Genomic DNA, 27,829 nt, shown 5'->3' with positions numbered 1-27,829 from the left:
TCTAGCGGGAAGAAGCCAGACAGTTGAAATTCAATACACTCAAAAAACATACTTACATACAGTAAGATCAGAGCCCCTGCCTATCAACAGAGGAGTACCCCAGGGATCGGTGTTGGGACCAGTCCTGTTCATTCTCATGACCAACGACATGCCACAATACTTGGGCACACATTGTGCCCCTCTGATGTATGCGGACGACACAACACTTTTAGTGGCCGAATCATCACCTAACAACTTGGCAATCAACTCCTACACTGCACTCAACATGGCTTATCAATACTGTCATGAAAACGATTTAGTAGTCAACACAGGAAAAACAAAACAACTAGCTTTTGGAAGGAGGCATGAAGACATTCCTGCACTGCCTGATGTGTCAATGGAAAGTCACACTAAATTCCTTGGCATGACAATTGATAGCAACTTATCATGGGACAATCACGTTGACACACTTTCCAAAAAGCTGAATTCTTGCTTATACGTCTTGAAAAGAATAAAGCATGCCAGTGATGATGCAACTACAAAAATCGCCTACCATGCGTTATTTGAGTCCCACATAAGGTATGGCCTTACAGTTTGGGGAAGCACAAGTGCAGGTAACTTGAAAAAAAATCCTGATACTACAGAAAAGAGCAGTCAGGATCATGTCCAGCCTTGGTCCAAGTGAAAGCTGTAGGGAAGCCTTCCCCCACCATGGCGTGATAACGATTATCGGCTTATATATCATAGAAGTTATAGTCCACGCTGATAGGGAGCAATTGCAACGAGGCCGCGATCTCCACACTTACAACACCCGCCACGCTTCCAATTTCCACCTGCCCCTACACCACTCCGCCCTGTTCGAGAGGAAACCATCCTACATAGGTAGAAAACTCTTCAATCATCTTCCAGACGACTTACGAAAGCTTCAAGGAAAGAGACTGAAGACTGCGCTGACCAGGTGGCTCTCCCACCGGCCCTTCTACTCCATGGATGAGTTCCTTAATTGGAAAAGAGAAGAACAGAACTTTTAATAAAAACTAACTATGTAAAACTTGACACCATTGCATTTCTTGATGACTTGTGAATAAAGAGTTTGTCTATTGTCTATTGTCTATTGTCTATAACATTTTGTGTGTGCCTTCAGGTGGATTGAAGAAAGGTTTAGACTGACAATTCGGTCCAATTTTAATTGTTTAATTACTTAACTTTTTATTTATAAATTGTTATGAACTTTGGAATGTTTTACATTGGATTTAGCAAACTATGCTACGATACATAATACAATGTGAGCTGATGTTAAACAGTTGTTAACACTTTCAGCTGATGTTTATCAAAGAGGCAGAAACATTTTATATATGTACATTTTAGAAAATATTAAATTATTGTAAAGTGCTTGATCAGTAGTGTAATGCAGATTGCATAGACAAAATTATTATCTAATTTTAAATTTAGATTACACGAATGACCAATAAACCATCTAAATCAATTGAAATACTTTTTAAACGCTGTTATAAAACTTATCTGTCTGTTATATACTTATAATCTAATTGTACAAAACTGTGAATGTGCACATAACGTGATGGATTTCAATTTATGTCTATTAATTATTTTAATATCATTTATAATAGTATTTATTAAATTAAACAGCACATTTTACAACTTATCAATACCATGCCTGGCTTTCTTTTGGAACCGAATAATTTTATATACTAGACATTTAAAAATAAAATACTATTGCTGAAATGTTAAAGTATCACTCATGTAATACTAAATATTTAACAATTCTACTCCAATGATTAGCAAGTTTACCGTCTTTACTAGCCCAGTTTTAGCTTTTATCTGTGTCACTCCATTTATTGTTCTAAGTTATCAAAATCCACTCTATTCTTGCCTTATCGTTCCATTGTCATACTCAGCTTAGTTTTCAACCCTAAATACTTCAGATCATCCAAGCAAGTATTGGTTAACCAAGATATGAGATAGTAACTCATACAATTACTTCCTCAGAGCAATACCTGTTCGTGCAGGAAGTGTAGGAGAACCGTCGGCCCAAAGAAGTTTTGACACAGCTGACAGGACTGACAGTCGCTGTGCTGAGTCTGCTGCCAATCACGGGGCTGTCCTTATTGGTCTCTGTGACGCTTCGTGAACGCTCCACTCGTGTTTGTAGATGAGGGCTATCCATCGTGACTTGGTCCACTGGTGCCTGTGTCGTTGGATTCAGTCAGTTAGTTTGACAATTATTATTGATTTAATTTTAAATCAACACTCAATTACATCTGTTTATTTCTAAGTTGAACAACACTTACTGACTTGTATATTTATTGACTGCCTTTGATGGCTATAAAAGTAATTAAGAGATGGGGAGGACTACTTTTTTTCTAACTCATAGAAATATTTCAAAATACACAATAAATATTTTCAAAGACATAGCCATACTTTTTATAACGTAAGTATTTAACTTTCAATCCTAAGAACTTACTTTGAGAGAGCCCATGACAACTTTGGGGGCAGAGTCCACCCAAACACCTGCTGTGTCATGTATGGACACGTCATGGGAATTGTATGGCGGTGTATGAAACACAAGCTGAGCTTCATGTAAAATACTTTGTCCAAATCCTGGATCTTTTCCTGCATCATTAATCCTAAAAAATGCAAAAACTCGTAAAATATACAAAACAGCAAATCCAATACAAATTTATAAATCTGGTAATAGAATAGTGCAGGAAGGTTTGTAAATTTTAAATTTAAAAACTATCATTTATAAAAGATAATGTTAGACCTCATACTGTCCAGCCAACAATATTTGTTTATATTGTGTGAAAGTATAAAAAACAGTCTAGAGCATGAGGAATATTTTAATACTGTGTATTTTTCAATTTTGTAGCAACAACTCTAAATGAATTAACGAGTTTATGTGTGTGTGGGTTTTATAGAAAAGAACCTTTTTTGGCTCACCCACGGGCGTCTTGCAACTCCTTTATCTGGTTATTATAATAGTGATGTAGTATTTCACTCTTCCCATAATAACCTAATCCTTAGATAGTCTAACAAACAGTCTCCATAACCTTCTCAGCTGAAAAAACAGTGTGGCTTTTTTGTTGCAGATTCTCTTTTATCAATCCTTTCTCAGGAGTTGTATTTAGTTTTAGGTATATAAGCTGCAATACAGTTATGTAGTGAATACACAACAGTTTCAACCTATCCCTGAAAAACTTCGAAACATTTGTTTCATCAACCACCTTTTTGGAAAATACCAAGCTTACAAGATTCAAAATAGTGCATAACAAAGGGTATATTTATACTGAGAGTGCACAATATTCAAGCAAGCAGATAATGCTAACAGCATATTAAAATTGACTCACCTAAATGCAGCAATATTGATACCATCCGTAGCATCTTGTCGATTAGGCTTGAAAAACCGTTTACCATTTCTATTTTGTCCGAAAAACACACAACCTCCAATGCATCCACATTTTCCAACACTGTTTGATGTCTTATCATTAGTCCATAGGAACCACAGCCTTTTGCTCTTTTCATCGTGAGTTTTCAGGTACCTTAAAACAAACCACATTGTGCTAAAGTTCATTAGCTACTATTTAGTATACCAATAATTCTTTTGAAACATCTAAAAGTGAACTTTTTCAAATATGGAGTTTAATCTACACTTCATTTTTGTTCTCTTAGGACAAGTAGCTTACAAATTGCACTTAGTACTAAGGAGAACCTTTGTGCTGCTTCCGGAGTGAGTGACATGATATTCTGGATTGGTAAGGTGGGGGTAGGGGCTGCCTCCTGTCGAGATCCATGAGGAAGAATTTAGGGCACTAATCTGAAGTCATGTTCCCTTGGAAGAAGGGGAAGCTAGCTCTGAACCAGCCTCTCCAGTCAAAGCAGACAGGGGGTGGCACACCCTTATATCTAGGCTAGCAAGAACTTTTTACACCTAGGGAACAAACCCCACAACTCCAACAGTCGTTTCTCACAGTAGACTAGACTTATCGAATTAACCTTGCACCACAGAATCTCGACATTCGCCATTAGTGATGCGGCGCTCCTGGACTTCCATAAGGATTACCAGATTTAAGTGACACATTGGTTTTTGCTGGGCCCAGTGTGGATTCAACTGGAAGGTATAAATCAGTCAGTGTGACCCCTGCTGGGTTTAATTTATATTAACATAACATAAATTAACATTTTTATATTTTTTGGCTGAGCATCAGTGAAGCTTATCACTCGTGGGGCTGGAAAAAATGTCATTTCTGTCTGCACTATATCTCGAAAACAAACTGACCTATAGACTTGAAATAGTGCATGAGGCTTCGTTTCTAAATGAAGAACACTGAGTTTGTTGATGATGCATGTCACTCCATGGGATTTGGTTGAGCATTGGAGAATATTTTTACATTGGTCTTATGGATAACTATGATGGTAACAAGAAAATAGCAGAATAAATAAACCTGTAAACAAACTCAGTACACTCATAAGCATATGACATATTAACATATTTACAACAATGGCTAATTTTTATATGCCGTTGAATTTTTCAATAATAATGGCAAAAAACCGTAATTTTTTTACATTAAACGTCTAAGTATAACGAGAAAATCATGGAAGTTGTGCAATTTTGCACACAAAAAAACTATTTCAATATGTTTTTCAATGTTTCTCAGTGTACCCCAAGATTCATGATATTTTATTTTCATTAAGCAATTTACATGCAATAGACAGTGAGAGCAGCAATATTTAACAGTTAACCTAAAAAATAGTATATTTAAAATCACACATAAATAATTAATTAAAATTCATAACTAAAACTTAATAAATAAACATGTCATATACAAACTAAGTACAAATAGAAAATAACAAATTATAAATTTAAAATCAGAGCATTAATACCACATGATAATTATTCTAATTTTCAACTATTTACTTCATACTAACAAAAATCTATTCATTTCAACACTAAAAGCTCTCTGAGGTAGTTTATTAAATAATTTAATTTCCATGAAGACGTGGCTACTTTTGGATTTTTCCAACCTTATTGAAACTTGATTAAGTAAATAATTATTGCTTGTATTGAGGGTATGAATATCTTGCCTCCAATAAAAATTGTACACATTTTTCTTAACACTAACTAGACAACAATAAATATACATACTAGGAAATGTCATAATCTGAAGTTCTTTGAAAATGGTCAAACATGACTCTCTTTCTGTTATAGGTTTAATTGTTCTTAAAGCTTTCTTTTGTCAAATAAAAATAAAAATTCCATCTGCATGACTGCTATTGCCCCAAAGTGTAATTCCATACAGGGGATAAGGCATAGTAGGCTATAATCAACACCAATTTAACATATTAATTTTCTTAGCATGTAGGTAACCTTAGATAACGTTTTGCACAGACTATTAATATGTGAGTCAAAACTTAACCTGCTGTCTAGATGAACACCAAGTAATTTAACAGGCTTACTATTCTGAATTACTTCCCAATCCAGAGAGAAAATTATTCATTCAGTTTTTTTTTTTAATTATTTACCATCAATCTATTTGATCAAAACTATTCTAGAGCCATATCTGAAGAATTATTTTGTTCAATTATCAAATTATCTAAAGTTTTGTTACAGTTTAAAAGTGTTGTATCATCTGCGTATAATACAGTTGGACATGGCATGTTAAATGATAAATCATTCATAGGAAATATCACAGCTGCTTAGAAGACAAAATTGCAACAAAAATTTATTTAAAACATTAAAACTAATACCCTGCTAGCACAAAATTAAACTACCACCTCTACTTAAAGGAGGACATCTACAATAAATACTTCTTAGATTACAATTAATGGAAATGTACAATTAAGATTCTTCAATGAACAATCAATGTTCACTTAATGTAATTACATCACATTTAAATTTGTTTAACCATAGTTCTAATAAATCTAACTTATTTCTAATACATTGTATATTTAAATGAAAGACATTTATGTCAGTTGAGTGGTGTTTCCTGTTTCCAGCTGGTCTGGAGGGGTGGTGGGAAGGGGAAGGGGGTTTGCTGATGGCTCTTGCCTGACATCTGGTCACTCAAACCAAACATTTTATTGTTACTGCTATGTGCTATCAAATACTCTGAGCGTCCTCTAACTGCCTTGGCTATCTGTTCTGTCAGCCACTTCTTGCCTCGGCTATTAAAAGTGCATGCCTTGACATGTATGCAGGGACCTTTCAGCTTCACTTAACTCAACAAGTGTGATGTCAAGCTGTTCACTCAGTTGATTACACTGAGCATTTGCACCAAGAAGTGCCTAAAAAATTAATTTTCCATAAAAAGTAAGCAATTGTGCGCCCAACGGGATACACTATAGTCTGAGGTATTTATTTAAACATGGGATCAAATTTAACAAACCACCAAGTCAGGCAAACAATAAAGAACTACAATAAAATTCAATCATTAAAAAAAGTTAATTAATATATAAACATTTTAATTTAACCCTTTCGTGCTAAACAAAAGTCAGACAGACTCATATGATGAATTACTTTAAGCATAAAAAATATTCCTAAAGTTCAATATAATTTTCAATAAAGGGTTCAAGACAGTGAAGAAAACCCTTAATAATTACTGGTTGATAAATATACTATTACTAAATCTGTGAAAAATTATTTTTTTATATTTTGTTCACACTGCAGTAACAAAAAGTTATGTGATGTAAAACGACACATTCTAAAGGCAAAATATTAATAACTATGAGAAATAGTGTAAATACTGCAGCTTCAGATTTAATGCCAATTCAGAGTTTGTTTAAGTATGTCCCAAAACAGACATTAGGGTTGAGTTGTGGACTCGTACCAATGCTGATGGTTTTTCATAACGTAATAAATAAATTTATTCTTCAAACAACAAAACAATTGGATACTATAAGGTGTACACATTTTTTTAGCAGCTAACTAAAACAAAGCATGTAATGACAACAGATTCGAGCAAGCACAGAAAGATTGAGGATATTTCCTCTACCTACATAGAAGACTGCAGCTAACAGTGCAGATGATATACAATACATACCAACTATTGTTTCCATTCCCCTGTACAATAATTGAAGCAAACTAAGCTGGTGAAATGAATACAAAGCAGTAGGAATATTAATAGAATATTCTCCTGTGCTCTGTCAAACTTTTATTGAACTACATGTTTAACCATTTGTTCCAAAGCTATGTTTTGGCACACGTCTAACATGACAGATATATCCAGTGAAAAACAAACATTTCTATTAAAGAAAGAGTTACAAATTACTTTTTTGAGATTAAACAGTTGTCTTAACAACTTACTTGTGTTGGACAAGGTGTAAGTTGCGATCAGTACTTGACAATGACACTGCAGCTTCTACGATCAGAGGTCCAAGAGATATTGAGCCGACTTCTAGCCACAGGTCAGAGTTCTCTCCTGTTCCTGACCTAAACATAAATAAGTTTTTTAAACCAAAATAAAACATGGCGTATTTATTTATAAGTGTCATTTGAAAAGTAAGTTGCTTTAATAAATAAAAGAAATATACATACGTTTTACAGGTTTTTTACTATATACATTTAAAGGTAGTGATGAGCAAATTCAGAATTTTTTAATCTAAATCTGATTCCAAATCTTAAAAAATCAATTCTTGATTCTCAAATTTGAATCCGATAGCTTTTTTAAATCTAACTAAAATTACAACAAAATCACCACCAATCAAATTTCTGTCATCTGTATTCTTGTCATTTGATTACAAAAGTAATAAACAAATACCATTCTATTGCTAATGGATTTGTAGAGTTTCAGAGAAATAGATATATTTTAAGAGCAGTCATATCCCCTACCTTCCACTTTAATATGATAGATTATAATACTAGCTTCTAGAATATTATATGCTTTTAATCTGCAAAAAAAATATGAACATAAATTGGTATAACTTACTAACCATATTCAAAATTTTAAACGTTTGAGAAATTCCATCCAACCATAGCCATGATAGAAATATATTAATAAACAAACATAATATAATTTATAGAGGAAATATTTAAACAAAAATTGTAAAGTGAACAAAACATAGCTCCTGACATCCGCAACAAAAAACTAACTCCAAACAAAATATCATTTACAAAAGTACAATATTATTTATTTATGGTTTTGATCATTCAAAGTATGGCAAAAACATTTTTTAGCGATCGGTAACTTGTGCACTGTCGATTAACTGTTAATTAATAACATGGCGGATCTCCGCAGATTCAAATGTCGAACCCTGGTGATCGATTCTCAAATCCGAACTTTTTTGAAGATTCTGTGGTTTTGAGATTCGACTTCAAAACATCACTATTTGAAAGAACAACTCTTAAATGATTTATTAACATAGTTTTCCTTATTTTTAAGCTCTTATCATATCTTGGTACAAGCTTTTCAATACCTACTGAATAAAATTCTGTTATCTGTACACATAATCATTAAAGACAGTGATTTTGAATACTAGTGTAGAGCGCTTAGAATGGTATAGCTATGACACTGCCAGAAGTGCACTGAACGTAACTAAACATTTCAACCCAGATCACGCTGCTAACATTACCCATTCAGATGCCTTGCAACTTACTTTCCAAGTGACCTTCATATTAAGTTACATTTGCTTTACCACTTGTTATTTTTGAAATAAAAAAAAAGACTAGTTTTTTGTCATATACAATTTTTATTTTACATTTTAGGGTAAATGTAATTAGGAAAAGTTTTACAGTGACAGAGTTCAGAAAGGTCAAAGACAATGTCTGAATACTGTAATCAACAGATATAGGAAATAGTGGGCTCCCAAATAATGAAGGTTAAGATAATTTGGGAATTTACTATGGAGAAGGGAAATTTATGATGCAATAAGTTTAGAGTTAGAAATGTGTGGATAAAAGAGCTGTAGGAAACACACATATAAAAAACACTTTTTATATGACAAGTGATGGAGGCACTTTCCTGATAAAAAAGAAGTGAATGATTAGATATGGTTTACCTGCCATGCTGAGAGCGCCCACTGCCTGTCGTGTTCGTGTTGCTGCTACTACCACCACCTGTTGTGTGGCCGAAGTGGTGATTAGCTGCTATCAGCTGTCTCACTCGCACACATGGCAATACACCGGTCAAGCCAGACTTCACTTGGTTGCCATGAAGATTGCATGTAGAGAAGCGGATAGGTGCAGCCTGATTACAGTTAAAATACATATCCTATAACTTGAACAGACATTCATAAATCTGAATATGCATTAATCTGTTTAAAGACAAATGAAGAATCTTGAATCTCCTCAATAGCCTAAGAGTATGCAGAGTGTATATTCTTAATCAAAATATACTATTTTGATTACTGCAAAAGTAAAAAAGAACTTTCTCATTGTATTTGGACTGCTTTCATAAAGAACTGGTTAAAAAAAATTGAGTAGGGTTGAAATAATCACAATAGAGGAATTAATGGAAATTACTCAGGCTCAGTATATCTGTAACCTACTTTTTAGTATTAATGTTCACTATTCTTTGTTTATAGTTTATTAGTGTACAAAGCAAATCTGGGTAGAATTCCACTTACATATACGTTGATGGCGGTGCCTGACTCGAGGATGTGGAGGTCAATGGCATCAATGGCTACACGCACCATGCGGTACTTGATTTGGTCGGCGGAGGGGCAGCGGTAGGAGCCGTCAGGGTCACTGTCTGGACACTGTACAGGAGCCAGCCCATGGTGACAGGCGGAGGGCAGGCGGGGAGGAACCAATTGGTTCTCACAGTCAGTAGTCAGCAGCAGTAGAGTCTCCAGACTGGTCACCAAATGGTGAAGCTACAAGTCATCACCGAATTCTCATGACATTTATTTATTCAAATTTATTTTCCAATTGATAATGACAACATTACTATCACTATAGTATGTGAAAGAGATATGATTATATTAGATATCCTAGGAATGATAACACCAGATGATAGGACCAGAATATTACAAAGTTGTTGGCAAGTATCAAGTTTTAAATTATACTAGTAATCTAAGTATTGCAACTTGTCCATAATATGACTTTTCATTACTGTAATGTGTGTTAACAAAATAATTATAATCTGATGAAATGTATTAGAAACAATCAGAAAAAAATATTACTCTTTATAAGGGAAATTTTTTTCTCAAACATCCATCTTTATACCAGCTAAGCCTGATGTTACAGCCTTTTATGATTTAAGATTTAGTTTTATCACAATCAATAGTTGTAATTTTACTACTGTATAAAGCACTTTATGTGGCAGGTTAATGAATGTTCCTGCAATTTCTGAGATTTACTGGTGAAATGCACTACCGATCAGTTACCTGAGGAGTTGTCATCTTCCCAGTGAGCCGCCCCAACTGTATTTCCAGCAGCCAGGCATACTCCAGGGTCTCCTGGTCCACATTGCGGCCTTCATCGCTGAACATGGCCTGGCCTCGCAGCTGTACACACACTCATAATTATATACTAGGATTACGGCCAAAAAAACAATCTATTCTTTCCTGAACATCTCAACAAATATTATTTTTATAGTTTCTTACGCAATGTACAGGTTGTTTGACACTGATTATACCTGAAGTCCTGAGAGCATGAGATGGCCCTGATTCAGGTGTCTGTCCCTGACTGTACGGGTGGTGACTTTGTCTGAGCTCAACAGTATGGCAGGTGACAAAAGTAGCTGTAGCTGGGTCTCCTTGTATCCCTTCTTCATCTCAAACCCAAACCTCTCCAGCAAGATTATTGGGCATGGTGGATCATTCTCGTTGCAGTTCTACAACATTGTTAATACATCAAGTGTGAAAAATGTTCACTTGGAAGTAGAGAAAGAAACAGAGCCTGTGGAGAGGTAGACACACCTTAACGAGATGAGCTTGGATGTCATGCATAGTGATTGACACAACCACCTCCAGGGGACGGAACTCCCGAGGATCAAAGTCCTTGCAGCTAGTATTGTCATCATCAGAGCCTGCGGCTTGGTTGTCTCCTGCCGTGTTGCCATCCACTGTCTTAGTATTGGCAGGCATCTCAGGCTTCTCGTTCATGTCCGTAAATACTTGGTCATCTCCAAATATGTTTTCCTAAAAATTAAATACTCCATTAGGTAAACAGATTACAAATTTTGCAGTTTTCAACTGTTGTCACTGCTGGTGGTACATACATAAACTAGGTTGTTCCAAGATTATTTTATTCCATATTCAATATTTACTACATTGTGCTAGAATAGCATTATATTCCATTGTATGATTGACTATCAAGTCACTATAAAAGCGACTTCTAAGTACACCAGAGAAATGTAATAAGAATTATCTGTAACATCATTAAACTTGGCCACTTAACACAAAAAGTTGAAAAAGGAATGTAATGTAAAATACACTAAGAATGATCAAAACTATCTTTGTACTGTTTGCTGTTAACTATCCTCAATATGTTCAAAAGATAAAAAAACTTAAAGCCAGCCTACAACATTACAGACAAGACTTGCATTAACACAGCTTAGTAACATTGCTATTTTCTGTTAGGGATTTTAATTGCTTTACATATAAACTCTATAAAGAATGTACTCCATACCATGAAGATGGTTTCATAATTTGTTGCATATTTAAAATAGAAAAATGCCTCAAAATAAAGATCCAATCTCATTTAGAGTTAATCAGAAGCTATATATATATATATATATATATATATATATATATATATATATATATATATATATATATAGCTGTCATAACGGGATACATATATATATATCCCATTATTACAGTAATCTAAGTGACTTATTTTGTCTATGATAAAAATATCTATTTTAAAGTTGTAACTAGACAGAAATCTTATGCAAGTCATATATTCTAGAGTAGCCAATTCAAGTAACAAACTTTCATTAAAATTTACTAATGTCTTTGTAAAAAGCATTGTTTACACAATAATTGTTTGTGGTGGACTGGATTTAGTATGTTTCTAATACCAGTAATCACTTACCTACCTTTGAGTTTAAGAACTGTATATTTAATTTATTTAATATTTTTGACATAGGTTTTTTTTATTATTTTTTAGAAAGAGCTGTCTGGGAGTGTAATAGACATATCAAATGAAGTAATACAAAAATATACAATACAAACAATTTTCTTCTGGCTGAATATTTTATTGGATCCAATATTCATTAACACTACTCAGATTAATAAATATGGAATTTCTAGATTTTACACAGTACATCAAATTGATGTCCTTTTTTGTTGTTTAACAAGCAGATTGTTTACATTATTGATAGTGGCAGATTGGATTTTGTAGGTTTCTAAAAACCAGTAATCACTTATCTTATGCTATAATATGAACTGCACAGGTTCATATTATTTGATAAGCAGTAAGTGAAAGAATCTTAAGTTAACTTTGTGTAGTAATCTATGAGCAAGAGAAATCATTCATTTTTTTATCAATGCAAAAGTCTCACCTTGAGATTCACAAAGCCCCTGATCCACGAGCCATAGACCAGCAGAACAGACGGGCCGATTTCGAGGTCCAGAGTAACTTTGTCTGCAGACATTGTGGTTGGATCAAACTTGGGACACCCAGATTGCTGCACAAATTTCACAGGCCTTAAACTCTTAGTCTCTTAGTTATTACACTAAACCTGTAACAATACTTTAATTTTTATGCAATAATCTATAATATAACTGTTGAAATTTGGAACACGTCATGTTATTAACAGTTAACAGTTATTTATATATGTACATTTTTAACATATGAATACTAAAACCTATTATAACACATTACTAAAAATAATCTGATCTTAATTTATTTTAGAAACAATTAGATAAAATACAATGATTTCTATATCAACATTATATGGAATGAATAAAAGCAACAACCATGGAAGTTCTACACTAAAAAGTATTATTTGAAGCTGGTTGCACACATAGCGGTAGCACTGGACTTACAATAAACCACTGTATGTCCATGCCAGTAGTAGTACAAATGATTAAGTAGAATAGTCCTTTGCAAACAATGTGAACACTGTGCGTTCACATAAAAAGTGCTCCATTGTCACACAGCATATAATTCTCATATATTCATCGTAGATAGAGGTTAAAGCACCTGTGCGCCTCCTGCTCTCAGCAATGTTTTAGTCCTCGTGCAAATCTGGAGTTGATTATACTTTATTGTGCGATTCTCTTGTGGTCTGTCTAGTCTATTCTGTTTTAAGGGTTGATAATATAGTACTTCCTATTGCCTTTATCCTAAAAAAGCAATAATACTCCTTCCCTAAACCATGAGGAACCTATGCACCAAGTACCAAGTCTTTAGAACCTTTCTGTCAAGAGTTATATGGGCAAAGAGACAGGTGGCTAGAGTGACCTTTGATCTTTTGATCCCTAAACCAATCATTTTTAAACCAGAGGAACATAAGTAGCAAGTTTCAAGTCTCTGGAACATTTCTACTAAGAGTTATAACACAGAAGGCCCTGTATGGCCCTTAATAAAAATGAGAGTAAACCTCAGAAATTGAGTAATTGTCGGGCCACAGGGGTTATATCAAATAGGTCTCCATTTAAAAAACTTGGGTAGAACTTAACACTGAATAGTCCAATAGCAGTCCTGAAGGAGGTGTTTCAATTGTTGTGCCATAACTGTTTTCAGGTTAAGTTTAAGCACATGACATTCCACATCCTAGTACCTGAAAATGCAGAGACAAAGTTATTAAGTTCAGATGAGAAATGAAAGAACAGTTTGCCGCCTTTTCCGAACATTCCTCACAGTTTGAATGTATCAACCTATGCTGAGATGGCTACGTCCAACCCTTTCCTTACAAATAAAAATGAGGTGTTTTTAACAGTTGTATTCAAAGGAGTTATTAAGAAAAATACATCATGTGAAGAAGACAAGGTGTATTAGAAATTTCAGAATATTTTACTGTAAAATTTCGTCAAGGGTAGACATAGTTTGAATCCTACTTTCTGACTACAATCAAAATCAGAAAAGAATCAGAAATGTTTGCATTCATATTTAAAAATGTAATGCCAAATAAAAAACAATTGTTTTAAATTTCTAATTCCAGTTTTACAATATAACTTATCAATATGTGAGGCTATCATAGATAGACTGCAAAAATGTTGATCCACCCTAAACAAATTAGGAATTGACTGTTCTTAAAGTTCAACAAACCAGTTGAGCCAGAAAATGTTGAATATTTCTGAGGCAATAAAATAACTTGTGTTTTAGAGCCTAATTCCCAAGCTGTAAATTGAATGGTTTACCTGTCGCCAGTGATGAAGTGCAGGAGATTTACGGCTCCTGGGTATTCTCATGGGAGATAGCAGGATCTCTTCCTTCTCAGGTGTGGTGATATCGGCCTGGGGTGGGGGTCCATAAGGTGGCATGGGGTGGTAGGTATAGTTGATACTGAGAGCAACGATTGGCACAGACCAACAATCCAGCCAGCCGTTACTGAAAAGACAGTAATTTATTATAAGTCAGTAAGTTCGTTATTGATTCTGAAGTGTTACTGGGTTAAAAGTGTTTAAAAAACAAAACACAGAGAAACATATCTAAATTCAGTCAATTTGAGAGCAATCAAAACTCACCATCAAAATAATTCTTTATGATTTAGAAATTATGTCACAGTGACCTGAATTAGGAGTGGCTCAAGTAATTGAACATTACTGTATCAAAAGTTAAGATCTTGAATTATTATTATAACTTTGGAATCAACTAATATCATAGTAACAAAATAGATACTTATGAGATTCTTTTATTTATTTCTTCTATTCTCTAAAATAAAAACTAAATCTCAGAATCATTACTATTTACGTTTCAATTAAATTATTAAGGGACATAAACTGTGTATTACGAACTGCTTTTCTAGGGAAGTGAAGGGGACGCTCTTTTCCTTTCTTTAAATAAATTCTGTAATAACTGTAAAACATCAGTGATGATGTATTTTTATTGTCATTTGGGTGAGACTTATACTCTCCTTGTAATAGGTTTACTTTTTTTGGTTCTATTACATCATACAATCTGTATTTTATATTTAAATGTGTAACAAATTATTAGAATATCCCACCTTCGCTGGCACTTGTTCCTCCATTTGCGACTGTTCTCATTGAGCCTGCCCCTGATAATACTGCCGTCTCGGCCGAGCAACCTGGCATTCTGGTCAAGTGCCAACACAATACACTGCGATGTGAACACTTCTGGCAGGTACATCGACAGATCCATGCTTTCTCCCTGTCAAGTACAAACAGCATAGTGTGTGTTATAATTGGAGATATGGCTCACGTCACAGCTACCAATATACGATGTACAAACACAATATCCCATCACCTGCAACTCACTGCTTTTGCATTTCAGCCTGAACACGATATTCAGGTGCTACGAGATAGCTAGATCACTTGGTGTCATCTTTCCCTTACATCTAATTTGTTATTTTTTAAATAATATATTACAATTTTAACCTAAAAAAAATAAAGCCTTTTTGACAAGAGAAATGATTAAAAAGGCTTTAAGATCATGATTATAATATCAGGTTTGATTTCTTTTCAATAGCACTTGATAAGTAGTAAACAAATATGTATTTCACAGGTGCTCTTCTCTAGTATTTTAAACATAAAGAATAACAACATATTACTTTTGTATTGTGTTTAATGGTAAATAAATGACAGTAGATAACTTATTAGGCATACCATACAATGCCTGATTAACCAAAGACTTTTTTGCCTAACAATTTTTAAAATTGGAATCTAAAAACTGTATTGAAATTTTTCAATATAAACAATACATCAAATATAATATTGTAAATATTATCTACAAGTATGAAAGATTTTTAGATTAATTATCTATTGGACTAAACTTGGCTCATATGGTCATATTTTCTACGATTAAAATATTCTTTGTGAAAATAGCTTCATAATTTTAATGAATGCAGAACTAATATTGCTTTGGTGGTATTATAACATTACCTATATTTAAATATGGAAAAATACAATAATTAGTTTTTAAACTCAAATACAATACTACTTGAGCTTTATTATAATCACTTTCTATTATACATTAATCCTCTTCTGAACTCATTAAGTAATGACAAGACAAACTTAATAAGATATATTTAGCAAGTCTCTCAAGCAATAAACGTAGCAGTGTGGTTTTTACTTAATACAGAAGTTGTCATTTGAGAACATGGATTTATGCAGAAACCATATCAACTAAAAAATATTCTAACAATACTTTTTATTAATTTTTAAAAAGTAACTACTGAACCCACCATGTTTGCAAAAAATATACTAATAAATAACAACAAATAACCACTTGCAGAAATGAAAAATAAACAAGGAGAAAATACAAACAGAACAGGAAAATGTTCCATGTATGCTAAAGGTTTGAATTAGTTCACAGTATAACATCTGGAGCACAGCACATGTCAATGCAGTAACTTACTGACTGAAGTATGGCCGATTCGGACCACGTGTAAGGGAGGAAATTTTGGAATAAATAATAAAGACGTAGGAGAGTTCACTTCTGGCTGGTCTATACCTTCCACACTGGACAAAGCTAAAACACATGCGTCATTTAAATCTGGGCAACCTTATGAATGTCCATGAGCGGCATATAACTAAGGGCAAATGTCGAGATTCTGGAGTGCAAGGGTAGTTCGATAGGTCTATTCTACTGCGGAAGATGACTGTTAGAATTGGTGGGGTTCTCTAAGGGTCAATGGTTCCTGCTAGCCTACATAACATAAGGGTGTGCCACGCCTGCTTTGACTGGAGAGGCTGGTTCTGAGCTGGCTTCCTCTTTTTTCAAGGGGACATGATTGAGATTAATGTCCTACATTCTTCCTCATGGATCTCGACAGGAGGTGACCCCTACTCCCAACCTTACCCATCCAGAATATCCTGTCACTCTAGAAGCAGAGCATAAGTCTTTTTAGGACTAGGTGCAATTTACAAGCTCCTTGTCCTAAGAGAAAAAGTCAAAATAAACCAGTAAAAATTCTTTGTGTTCTAGTAACTATTTATTGTTGCTATAAATAAATAGAGTCCAGTCACTTATTTATTGTTGAACAATTTTTTAAAACAATCAGTATAATTTACTGTTTACAGTAACTGGTGTGTATTATTTAATAAATGTAATGTCAGCCATATCCCAAGATATAATGCTCCAACTATTCTACACAACAAACTTTGTTAACTAAGTGTGATAGAATGAAATACTCACTTGGATCCAGAAACGAAGTGGCAATGTGGCAGGAAGAAAGTCCACAAATGGCAGGTCAAATGAGAAGTCAAACAGTTCACCACAAAAAGCAATGCACACTGAAATAAGGCAATAAGGCAACAGTAACAGGAAGTTTTAATAAAAAATAAGAACCGTAAGAATCATTCTAAAGTAAAAATTCCGGTATTGATATTTCCTAACACACTATCATAAACCTCAGTGATCTATGTCTAGATTCTGATTAGAAATTTTTTTTATGTATTAAAGTGTACACATTATAAACATTTTGGTAGGATCATATATTCAAATTGTAAATTCTAGTGATTTGGGCTGAAACAGAAAGGGGCCTATTCATTGGTAGTAAAACCTTTATTGGCGTAGCAGTTGTAAAACGATATCTAAAAACATTATTTAATTTCTGAATGATGCTCTTATGAGTATTATAACAACACAAATAAATCAGTTTTACAATTGAATATTTTGGATACAACAAAGCTTGGTAAGTTTTATTACAGCTTAATGGGTATTTGAAATTTCTAATATGTACTTGTCCAACATGTGAAGAATATCAATTTATCACGTAGTTCAGTTTGCGGCGTAGTTTCAACCCTGCTCTAGCAAGTGGCTACACCACACTGAAACAGTAAACAAGCGGTAGAGCGTGCGGTCACCGGTGACTGCGCCGCACCCAATGTGTTAACACATTCCTATTCCTAAATGAATCAAATAAAATTATATTTTTGCTTTTTGAACTATCCAACAATATAAAACACTAAAATACTATAACTTTTCATGGCCAAGTAAAATTGCACAACAATTGACGCTCATCAGACTACTCACTGTTCTCCTGACTCTGAGAAGAACAGTCCACCCAGTTGTACTCGTTACAAGGTAGGATGAACTCAAACTCCTTGAGCAGGAGGGTGATACGCCAAGTGTAGGGAATGAAGTGTAGTAAATCTGGACGTGCCTTACTAGACCAGTCATTTACCATATCTGCACAATAAAACAATGGTCATGGTAGATGGTAGTTTTAACTTTGTTTGCTGGGTAACTTTGCTTTTAGTATACAGGGGGGGTGCAAAAGTAGGTATACAGTAATTAAATATGTTAAAGAATAAGTAGGTTTATTTCTACAAAAACTAAACTTTTACAATCTATTTTAAGAGCGTTAAGAAACAGAAATTAACTCTTAAAAGTGTTGTACTTCACCAATACACTTACTTCCTTTTGTGTTCAAATTGTTTGCCTTCACAGTCAACACACTGCTGTAACCTTGAAGTTACGCTTAAACACACTTTTCGGCAAAGTTCTTTATTTTCATCTATGTCTTGGCAAGCTTGGCGAATGAATTCAACCATCTCATTAAGATCACGAGGTTTTTTCGAAAAAACCTTGTCTTTGACAACTCCCCAAAAGAAAAAAATCCATCGGTGTCAGATCGGGAGATCTTGCTGGCCATTCAACCGATCCTCTTCGACCGATCCACGAGTTAGGAAACTCCCGATTTAGTAGGTCACGCACGATTGTCGCATAGTGGGCAGGAGCTCCATCTTGTTGGAAGTAGAATTCCTCATTACCCTGCTGGATTTTGATTTGTGGTATAACGTCAGTCAGCATGTTCCTGTATGCATGTTGGTCTACAGTGTTATGAAAAATGACAGGTCCAATGACACCTTTACATGAAATGCTAGCCCAAACTGTTACTCCAGGTTGATTCAGCTGTTCTTCGAATGTCAAGTGTGGATTATCAAAACAGTAATAGACACAGTTGTGTCTATTGACTGCACCTGAAAGCTTAAAATTAGCCTCATCGCTCCAAACAATTTTTTGAATAATTCCCGCACCTTGAAGTTCCTCGTTTAACATTATCTCGCAAAACTGCAGTCGACGATCAGGGTCGTCCTCTATTAGCCCATGAATAAGTCTTGGAATGTACATTTTCAAACCTAACCGTTTCATTAGGCGTCCTAAAGATCTGCGTTCAATGCCCAGTTCAATTGATGCCCTTTTTCTTGACTTTTTTGGGCTTTGAACATAAGTCTGCGCGACAATCATTTCGTTTTCAGGAGTAGTGACAGTGATTGGTCGTCCAGTCTTTGGACCATTGCAGATAGATCCTGTAAGGTTAAACTTATCTCTTAGTCTATAAATACTTAATCTGGTTGGTGGTGGTGTATCAAACTCTTCTCTCCATCTCTCTCGAACTCTTTCACAGTTTTCTGTCTTCCAATATTCTTTCAAAACCCACTTTCGTTGATCGTTGGTCATGTAACCAGCCATGATGACAGAAGTGTAATAATAACAACAGTAACAATGAGAAAACATTGCCAGCTGTTAGTAGCAAACGTATTACACAGCTGATCAGGTGGCTAACTTGGGTATTTTCAACCAACTAAAACTGTATACCTACTTTTGCACCCCTCTGTAGATTAATCAAAATATTTTCATAAAAATAAATATTTATCTTCAACTGTTTTATTTTGAAATCTAATCATGATGACACTAATGTACCTTGGAAGAACTCCTTGTGGGCGTAGATGAACCAAACGGAGGCCTTGCAGCCGGTGAGATGCAGGAGCCACTCCTGGTGGCCATTCCACTTGAGGGGGTAGCGAGAGCGCAGAGTGAACTCTAGGGTCTCACTGACCACGAGGCTGCGGTAGGTCAAGCTAGTGGTGGCCTCTAGGTGTAAAAGTTGTCCGATCACTTTGGTTGTGTAACCGTCAGGCAGCACCACCCAAGGCATTGTCATCTCCAGGTATGAACCCGGCCCAACGTTCACATGTACTGCATTTGTTTCCTGCACCCACCCTTACATCAACCATAGTACATTCTCACATTTATTTTATTTGTATTTATTTCATTCAAATGGTAAAACCTTTAAGTATACACACAACAAAAAACTACGAATTAATATATAACAATGGATAACAATAAAATAAGAATATACAATAAATTTGATTTCAATATTTATGCAGGAGCATATTGGGAGATAGCCAGTAACCTTCTTTGAATTGTTGTGACAGTTTCCTTTAAGAAATCAATGGTATGGCAGAAACTGTTCCCCAGCCTCGTCAGTCCCTCAAGTGGAGCATGGAAGTTATAACCACGTAAGTACTGATGCCTACCGAACAAGATCAAGTGACCGAGTCCTTGATGCAATAGGGAAATCAACTTTGGAGAGGAGCATTGGACAGTCGAGCAGGCCTTTCATCAATCTGTCAAGAAATACAATACCAGCAACTTCACGCCTGACTTGAAGATCCAGAAGAAGAGGCTCAGTCTGAAGTTCAGGAAGTCGCAACTCCCTAAAGCGCAGTCCCTGACGCATCCCCCACTAGTCTTAAGAATCAGACCAAGTTGGTAGGGAAACTAAATAGGGCTAGCATACTCCAGGTGCTTACAAAAAAGAATGAAAAGAGTGTTTTCAAAACAGCAGGGCATGTTATGCCACGAGTTGACATTATGATGAATTCCAACATCCTTTGTGCGCATCTGCATAAACCACAAACATGCTCATTGAAGATCGGCACAAGAGATAACAACCAAATCTTTTATGGTAGAGATCTAGTGGATGACCACCCAAAGTGTACTGGAAATAGCGTAGATTGTGCCATTGGCTGAAAGTCATCACAGAGCCCTTGGAAAGATTAAGTTTCATGTTGTTTGCTTTACACCAATCCAGGAGACTGTTGAAGTTGGACTGCAGTTGAATAAAAGTCCTCTTGATTGGATACCATTGTAAACAGTCTAGTATCTCAGAATTTGTTTTAAAATTACAATTGAAAATGGTAATATAAGATTAAAACTCTTAAATTAAACAATCTTGTAACCCCTCCTACACTAAAATATTTCAAAAATATCCAGGTTAATTTTTCTAAGTTTGTAATTTTTTTAAGTGTTTTAAATAAACCCCAAGTAACAAAACTAATAAAATGACCACATAAAATAAATGTCCTAAATGTTCAAAGCATCAAAAAGGTACTTCAAATAAATCCATAGCTGCACATTGTTTTATCATTTTGAAGGTGCTCAAATCTAAAAAAGGCTTGTTTAGGATTGTTTATTAAAAGCTTATTTCATGTCATTTGTCCAAGTCCAATTTATAATTTTTAGAGGGACTATATCTAGGAAGGATGTTGGGATTATTTCCTAAAATTTGTAATTAATATTAATATTACGAATTTTTGGTTGCATAAATTTCCATAGCTGATGGTTACCCCAGATTGTCTACTTTCTTTCCGAGTCAACATACAAAATTAACTTCCTCCCCCAACACTTTATTCTTGCAACACCATTAGTTTGAGCTTAAACAGCATTGTATTATAAGAAGTACTTTCTTTGATATATTGGAGTTCACACGAGCATTAGATAACTGGTTTTGATTTTATGTAGGTTAAATTTTAAAACTAACTAAAAATAAATCGAGTAGTAAACTAATAGAATTTTAATATTAAAACTATTATTCAAAATCATTATAAGTACAATACACAGCATAATTAACCTCATATTGGTACGTGTTATGACATTTAATAGTCTTTAGATCACAAGTTTATACTTGCCTTGTTTTTAGAAAATAGGATGTCAATTGTAGCTTCATGTAGGGTACTCAGCCTGATGTCAAATGACTGTACCATCCGCTTCTCTCCAGGCAAAGGAGCTTTGGTAACCTTCATAAAAAAACATTAGCTTTGAATTACAATACATAGTACAAATCATACACTATTTTTTCAATATAGAATGAAAAAACAGTGTATGATTACATATACATATAATAGCATATAAATGTGTTAATTCTTAAATGTTATATTATATACTTATGAATAATTAAAAAGACATTAATAAATCAATAGGTCTAAAGTGCTCTTAAATTTTATTTAAATAACAAAGTCAAGTTAGCAAATAATTTGAATCTATATTGAACAACATTATTGTATGAGAATTGTTAGAGAAGTATCTGATCTCCCAATTAGAATTGTTAGAGAAGTTAGCTGCTTTTTCCACGACCAACCGTCTCAGATCCGTTATATGACTCGAGGGAGAACCCTTCCAAGACTATTGCTATATTCCACCTAGTCAGTGAGTCTAAGCGCTCTGTTTCAAATGTTATTACGTATTCCACTATTACTGAAAATATTGAGCAAAAAACCCCCTTCCATCCTCATAACTGATCTGAGACGGTATTTTATTTATTTATTTAATACAGTTAAAACATTTTGTATAGGCACCATTTTTATATCCGAGATGACATTTTTCAGAAATTTTTTTAACATGCTTTAACCTGTTGACGAGTGCAGCAAAACATACCCAAATGAGTGCGCACGGCATTTGCCGTTTGGTCCCATATGAGGGAGCACGGCATTTTCCGTTGCAGACTAATGACTGTCAGTTCGTTCTTACTGACTTACTTTGACGTCTAGCGGAGATTTTTGGAACTTTTCAGTTGTTCCTAATAGTGTCGCTGTACAGTGTTGCTAGTCCTGTATCGTGGTGGCACCTGGTGATAACTTTTAAAACTATTTTACGGAGGCGGAACACAAGAACCACTAGGCCTCCGCCATTTTATAAGGCCACTCCCCCAGAATGACACAAAGAAGCGTAAACTACTCAGGCAGTGCTATGTGTGCAAACACACCACTGGAACTGGACAAAGAAGAAAAGAAACCAGCTATGAATGTTCATCATGTGAGGTCGCCCTTTGTATATATCCTTGTTTTGAGCAGTATAACACACTAGGAAAGTTTTAACACGAGATTATTGCTTTTAACAATCTACAATGTATTTTTATGTACATTTAAACTATAATAAACAAGTTTATTAACATTTAAGTTTTTTTATTTTACTCCCTAAAAGTCTGTCACTGGTCAATGAGGCACTCAGTATGGACCGTCATAGCGGCATGACAAATGCTGTGTGCACTCGTCAACAGGTTAACTACGCAAACTCTTTGCAATGTTTGAATTTTGTACCTTCCTTTCTTTAATGCAAGGTTTTTTTTAAAAAACATAAGCATACAGTAAACTAAATTAAAGACTACACAGGGAAGGGCTATATTTTATATGAGAATTTTTACTTTGAAAAAAATCAGACGGTGAAGTTTGATAGACTTGACATTTTTGTACTCGTATGTATTTAAAAAATCAACTTAACTTTAAAAAGTCTGTGCTATTGAATGTTTACTATACATTAGGGGTGAAATGTTTAAATTCTCATTAAATCTAATTTAATATAGTACAAAAGTAAACCAAAGAGTGTCTACTCACTTTGAGAGGTTGGCAGTCTTGAGGGAAAAAGAATTTGAACAGATGTTCTCGTTGTCTGTCAGCCCACGGTCCATAACTGAAGTCTGTACCCTTGCCACACTACAATACAATACACAGTATTTAATTAATTTTTTATAATTTATCTTTTAGCTAGTAATTCTAGTGTCCAACCCAACAGTGAGACTTCAAGAAACCGATCTTGGAATAAATACGAGTCTTAAAACACTGACTGCAAAAAATTATACACATTTTCATATATTTCTTTACACACTTTGTATATTACAGGTTTGAAGTAATAAATTACATTATAACAAGATACATTGGTTAAGGATAACCCACATTTTTAATTAACAAGTTCCTTAAAATTAATTATTTCATGAGTTAAATTACATATCTGGAAGTAAAAATAAACTGTTTTTTGTATTTCAAATCTTAGATTGCATTTTTTTACCTTTAGGCATACTATAACCTATGTAAAATGCTTTTGACTGTTTCAATAAACCATTACACTTTTTCCACAATTATTTAAACACCTAACATGTTATTAGACTAAAAAGGTAGTAATTCATTTCAGCTCCTCTTCAATCAGCTCCAACATCAGTATCATAAAAGTTACTTTGCTCAATTGAAAACTATGTGATATTATTTTGCAAAATGAAACTCATCTAATAAAAGTTTGTTTGAGGAAGCAAAGGGCACTGAAGGTACTGTAATGGGAAGACACAGTGAGAACCGTCATGTGGGTCGACATATCCTGTTTTCATAGTATTATCGGTAAACTATATCATACAACAGTTACTGATGGCTAATTGTTGTGATAGATAATGTGTACCTTAATATCCATGCCCCAGATAGGTGGAGCAGACTCAACAATGTCGCCGTTGGCCAGCTGCAGCATCTCTGGTTGTTCTGGTACCAGACCTGCACTCAACCAAATTATTTATTAGTACCTATAATCAAGTATTAACTCAAGCCTTTGTAGGATGTCACTGAAGAAAAACAATATACAATTCTTCTTTGTTCATATAAAAACTTTATTAAAAAACACATTAATTCCATAATTATACATTAATTCTGAGAATCTCTACTAATTGGTAACGATCCATCAATGCATTATGATGCATAGTTCCATCAGAGGAATTCATATTGAAGTAAATGTTTTTACTCATTTCTCACTTTGTTTTAATTGTTTTAGAACAATGGCATAAACCAGACCAGGTTCTGTTATGTGAGTGTCCATTTTAAACATCTTTTAACGAATACAAAACTTAATTTTTCCATTGTTTACAAAGAAACACTAATAAATATATATGAGCAAGATCCTAAAAATGTTGTACTTTGAGCAGGAGTATATGAATATATTTGTCACAGTAGTTACCTTGTCGTGTACCAAAATATTTTTGGAAAAATAAAAATAGCTATAAGACCCACAATTGATTACTTAAAAAGGAAATATGAAAAACTGTGTACAATAAAACAATGACATATTATACTAACATACACAAAAAAGTAGCTAATTAATAAAAAATGCAATGGTTTTTTTTTGATAGGTCTATATAAATATTGCTTTACATACAAATCCAACAAATGCAACCACAGTAATCATAAATAGATTTTCTACTATATAAATACAAATTTATAATTCTCAGCTACAAAATGAAAAAAATGTTAATTTTCTAAAACATTAAAAGTTTGGTAAAAAAATTGAGTTCAATTTATTTTTCTGTAAAAATTATTTTTGTAAATTCAGTCATTTTTAAAATACTGTACAATATAGCTCTTTATTGAAATATAATACATGTTGTAAATGTTTATTATCACCGGAATTAAGGTTCATAAGTATATAATTCAATACCTATGATGTCTTAATAACCGTCACGTTTTGTATAAAATATAGTGAAAATAAGTAAAATGCACACAAATATAATGTGTGGTAATTTTCATTATTTACACAAATACGGTGTTGTGCAACTCCATGTGACTTTTCAACAGATGTTTTCAGCCTGGGCAACAGCTGCTGATGATAGTAACAACACACAAATCTTGCACTTCTTATTCATCTGGAGCCAAGGCCAACAGTAGCAAACAAAACTGACAGACTGCTGAAATAAAATTTCAATTCTTCTACTTTAAAAATATATTAGTTTCACCCAAAAGAATATATGCCCAAACAGTTTTTATTTCTTAACCCTCCGAGTGTCAAATACCCACTCCCTTAGTGCCACAGCTTTTTTGGCGTTTTTACAGTTCACTTTTAAAAAACCAAATAAAATACAATTTTGTAATTAAATTGTTCATGTTATATATTAAGCCCTCCGAAGTAAAAAAAAGTTTCACAATTTTGTCATGTCCTAACATCTACTACTCAAAATTTCACTATGTACACAAAAACACAGTTTCAAAATAGCTATATTATTCCAAATTTAATAAGTTTTACAAATATATACACTTTGTTTTGATTTAAACTAAAAACCAAACTATAAAATGAAAAAATCACAAGTATATACCCAATGTTTTTCCCCGTGTTTACTCAGAGTCACTGCTTTATGATGCTTTTCTTTTTTTCTCAGGCCTAAGGGTTCTCCAGATATGTTCTAATAAGTGGAAACATTCCCTGTGCACACCTGTATTACAGCCAGCAGGGCACCAAAATCTGCTTCGGCCTTTTTATGCTTTAGCACACTGTGCACTGGCATAATTTGAACCTAGCTTGAAAGTTCATTAGGGTCCGGTTCGTACTCTTCACCACTGCCACTTGAAAAATCACTAAGTAAAATGTTTGAAGGAATATCAGGAGCTTCAATGTCACTTGCATCGTTTTCACTAGATATATTCTAAAACATCCCAAATTTCACTAGAATGTTCCAAAGTATCACAATCCATGTTTGTAAAATCAACACCGTAGTCAGCTGTCAGCAGTATACAGTTGTAACGTATCGTCAAAAAATGCACTGCCTCCACAATTATGCATTGTCGCGATTATAATACTATAACGAATCTATATTTAAAATGATACCGAATGTGACTACTTTTGCTGTCATTTTAATATGAATATAATACAAAGCTTACTTACTTGATACTTGATGTCTTCGTCTTTGACTGATAAAACCAGTCATTGCAAACTGTGTCAATTTTGTTTAAAACTGTTTGCAATTTGTTCAGAACAATTTTGTCTAGTATTTAAAACTATATACACTATTTACAAAGGTTTATGGTGGCAGGACTAGAACAGTGGGTCATCTTCAAGTTCCTTGAGTGCATAGATAGGCCTACTTGTAAGTCTGGACCATATGGCTTCCTTGAACTTAATAGTGTTCATATTTCTGATGCTTTCCGGTAGGCTGTTGTATAGTTTGACCGCTGCTATTGGAAAACTGTTCAACGATTTTGAAAGTCTACATTTAAGGGTGTTTAGGTCTTTTGCATGGCGGGTGTTGTAGCCATGGACATCTTGTCTTCTCCCAAACAGTGATTCATTCTCCTTTATGTATATAAGCGAGTTCATTACATATTGGCCTTGAACCGTTAATACCTTGAGGCGTTTGAAAATAGGCCTACAATGCTCCAGATGGTCTGAAGATGTAATGATGCGTAGCGCCTTCTTTTGGAGAACAAGTATTCTGCTGCATGCTGATGCATGGCCCCAGAGCAGAATACCATAGGCTAGGTGGCTGTGAAAAAGTGTGTGGTACACCGTTACCAGGCACCGCTCTGGTACCACGTTTTTCAGTTTTCTCAGCAAGAAGATAACCCTGGAGAGTTTTGTGCAGACTTTGTCTATGTGGCAATTCCAATTTAACTTCGGGTCCAGCCAGAAACCGAGTAATTTAACGGCCTCATCACAGTCCTCTATGACATCTCCATTTTTTAGAGTACAGAATATCAGTTGTGTTTTTTCTTCGTTTAATTTTAGTTTGTTTGTGGTGAACCACCTCTTGGCATCTGCTAACAAGTCCTCGGCTTCCTGAAGCACGGAGTGTATCAGCTTTCCTCTGGACAGGAGCGTAGTGTCATCTGCAAACAGCACTGCCCTGCCTCCCAGTCTTAAATCATTCACAAGAATTAAGAAGAGCAAAGGTCCCAGGATGGAACCTTGTGGCACTCCATGCATGACTTCTCTACTTCCTGAAGTAGCCCCACCAAGGGATACCCTCTGTTGTCTATTTTCGAGATAGCTGGAAATAGTTTTGTGAACTGTTCCTTCGATCCCATAGGAATTTAGCTTGCTAAGTAGTATCTTATGCGGCACACAATTGAATGCTCGGCTCAGATCACAGAGCGCAAGAGCCATTGATTCGCCAGCCTCGAAAGCTTCCATTATCTTTGATGCTATGGATAATAAGGCAGTGGTTGTAGAATGTCC

The 27,829-nt window shown here is 34.5% G+C and overlaps 1 protein-coding gene across 6 annotated transcripts in view; it reads right to left on the bottom strand.

Annotated features, from left to right (window-relative positions):
- The window catches only part of LOC124359488 (transmembrane protein KIAA1109 homolog), a 227,975-nt gene that overhangs the window by 160,682 nt on the left and 39,464 nt on the right, over positions 1 to 27,829 (bottom strand). For all 6 annotated transcript variants that reach the window (XM_046812256.1, XM_046812252.1, XM_046812254.1 and 3 more), the window contains exons 8-25: positions 24,299 to 24,387; positions 23,467 to 23,565; positions 21,766 to 21,873; positions 19,715 to 20,003; positions 18,041 to 18,196; positions 17,201 to 17,298; positions 15,051 to 15,214; positions 14,245 to 14,434; positions 12,441 to 12,566; positions 10,852 to 11,073; positions 10,569 to 10,766; positions 10,318 to 10,437; positions 9,556 to 9,804; positions 8,989 to 9,176; positions 7,298 to 7,423; positions 3,345 to 3,536; positions 2,462 to 2,624; positions 1,995 to 2,185 (exon numbers count right to left, since the gene is read on the bottom strand). In XM_046812256.1, the coding sequence (XP_046668212.1) occupies positions 1,995 to 2,185; positions 2,462 to 2,624; positions 3,345 to 3,536; positions 7,298 to 7,423; positions 8,989 to 9,176; positions 9,556 to 9,804; positions 10,318 to 10,437; positions 10,569 to 10,766; positions 10,852 to 11,073; positions 12,441 to 12,566; positions 14,245 to 14,434; positions 15,051 to 15,214; positions 17,201 to 17,298; positions 18,041 to 18,196; positions 19,715 to 20,003; positions 21,766 to 21,873; positions 23,467 to 23,565; positions 24,299 to 24,387 (2,968 nt within the window). The remainder of the gene's footprint in view (positions 1 to 1,994; positions 2,186 to 2,461; positions 2,625 to 3,344; positions 3,537 to 7,297; positions 7,424 to 8,988; positions 9,177 to 9,555; positions 9,805 to 10,317; positions 10,438 to 10,568; positions 10,767 to 10,851; positions 11,074 to 12,440; positions 12,567 to 14,244; positions 14,435 to 15,050; positions 15,215 to 17,200; positions 17,299 to 18,040; positions 18,197 to 19,714; positions 20,004 to 21,765; positions 21,874 to 23,466; positions 23,566 to 24,298; positions 24,388 to 27,829) is intronic.

This window comes from Homalodisca vitripennis, chromosome 4, assembly GCF_021130785.1.
Source record: "Homalodisca vitripennis isolate AUS2020 chromosome 4, UT_GWSS_2.1, whole genome shotgun sequence".
Classification (NCBI taxonomy): Eukaryota; Metazoa; Arthropoda; class Insecta; order Hemiptera; family Cicadellidae; genus Homalodisca; species Homalodisca vitripennis.
The sequence above is the reverse complement of the archived record's forward strand: the minus strand, read 5'-3'. Positions and strand labels throughout refer to the sequence as shown.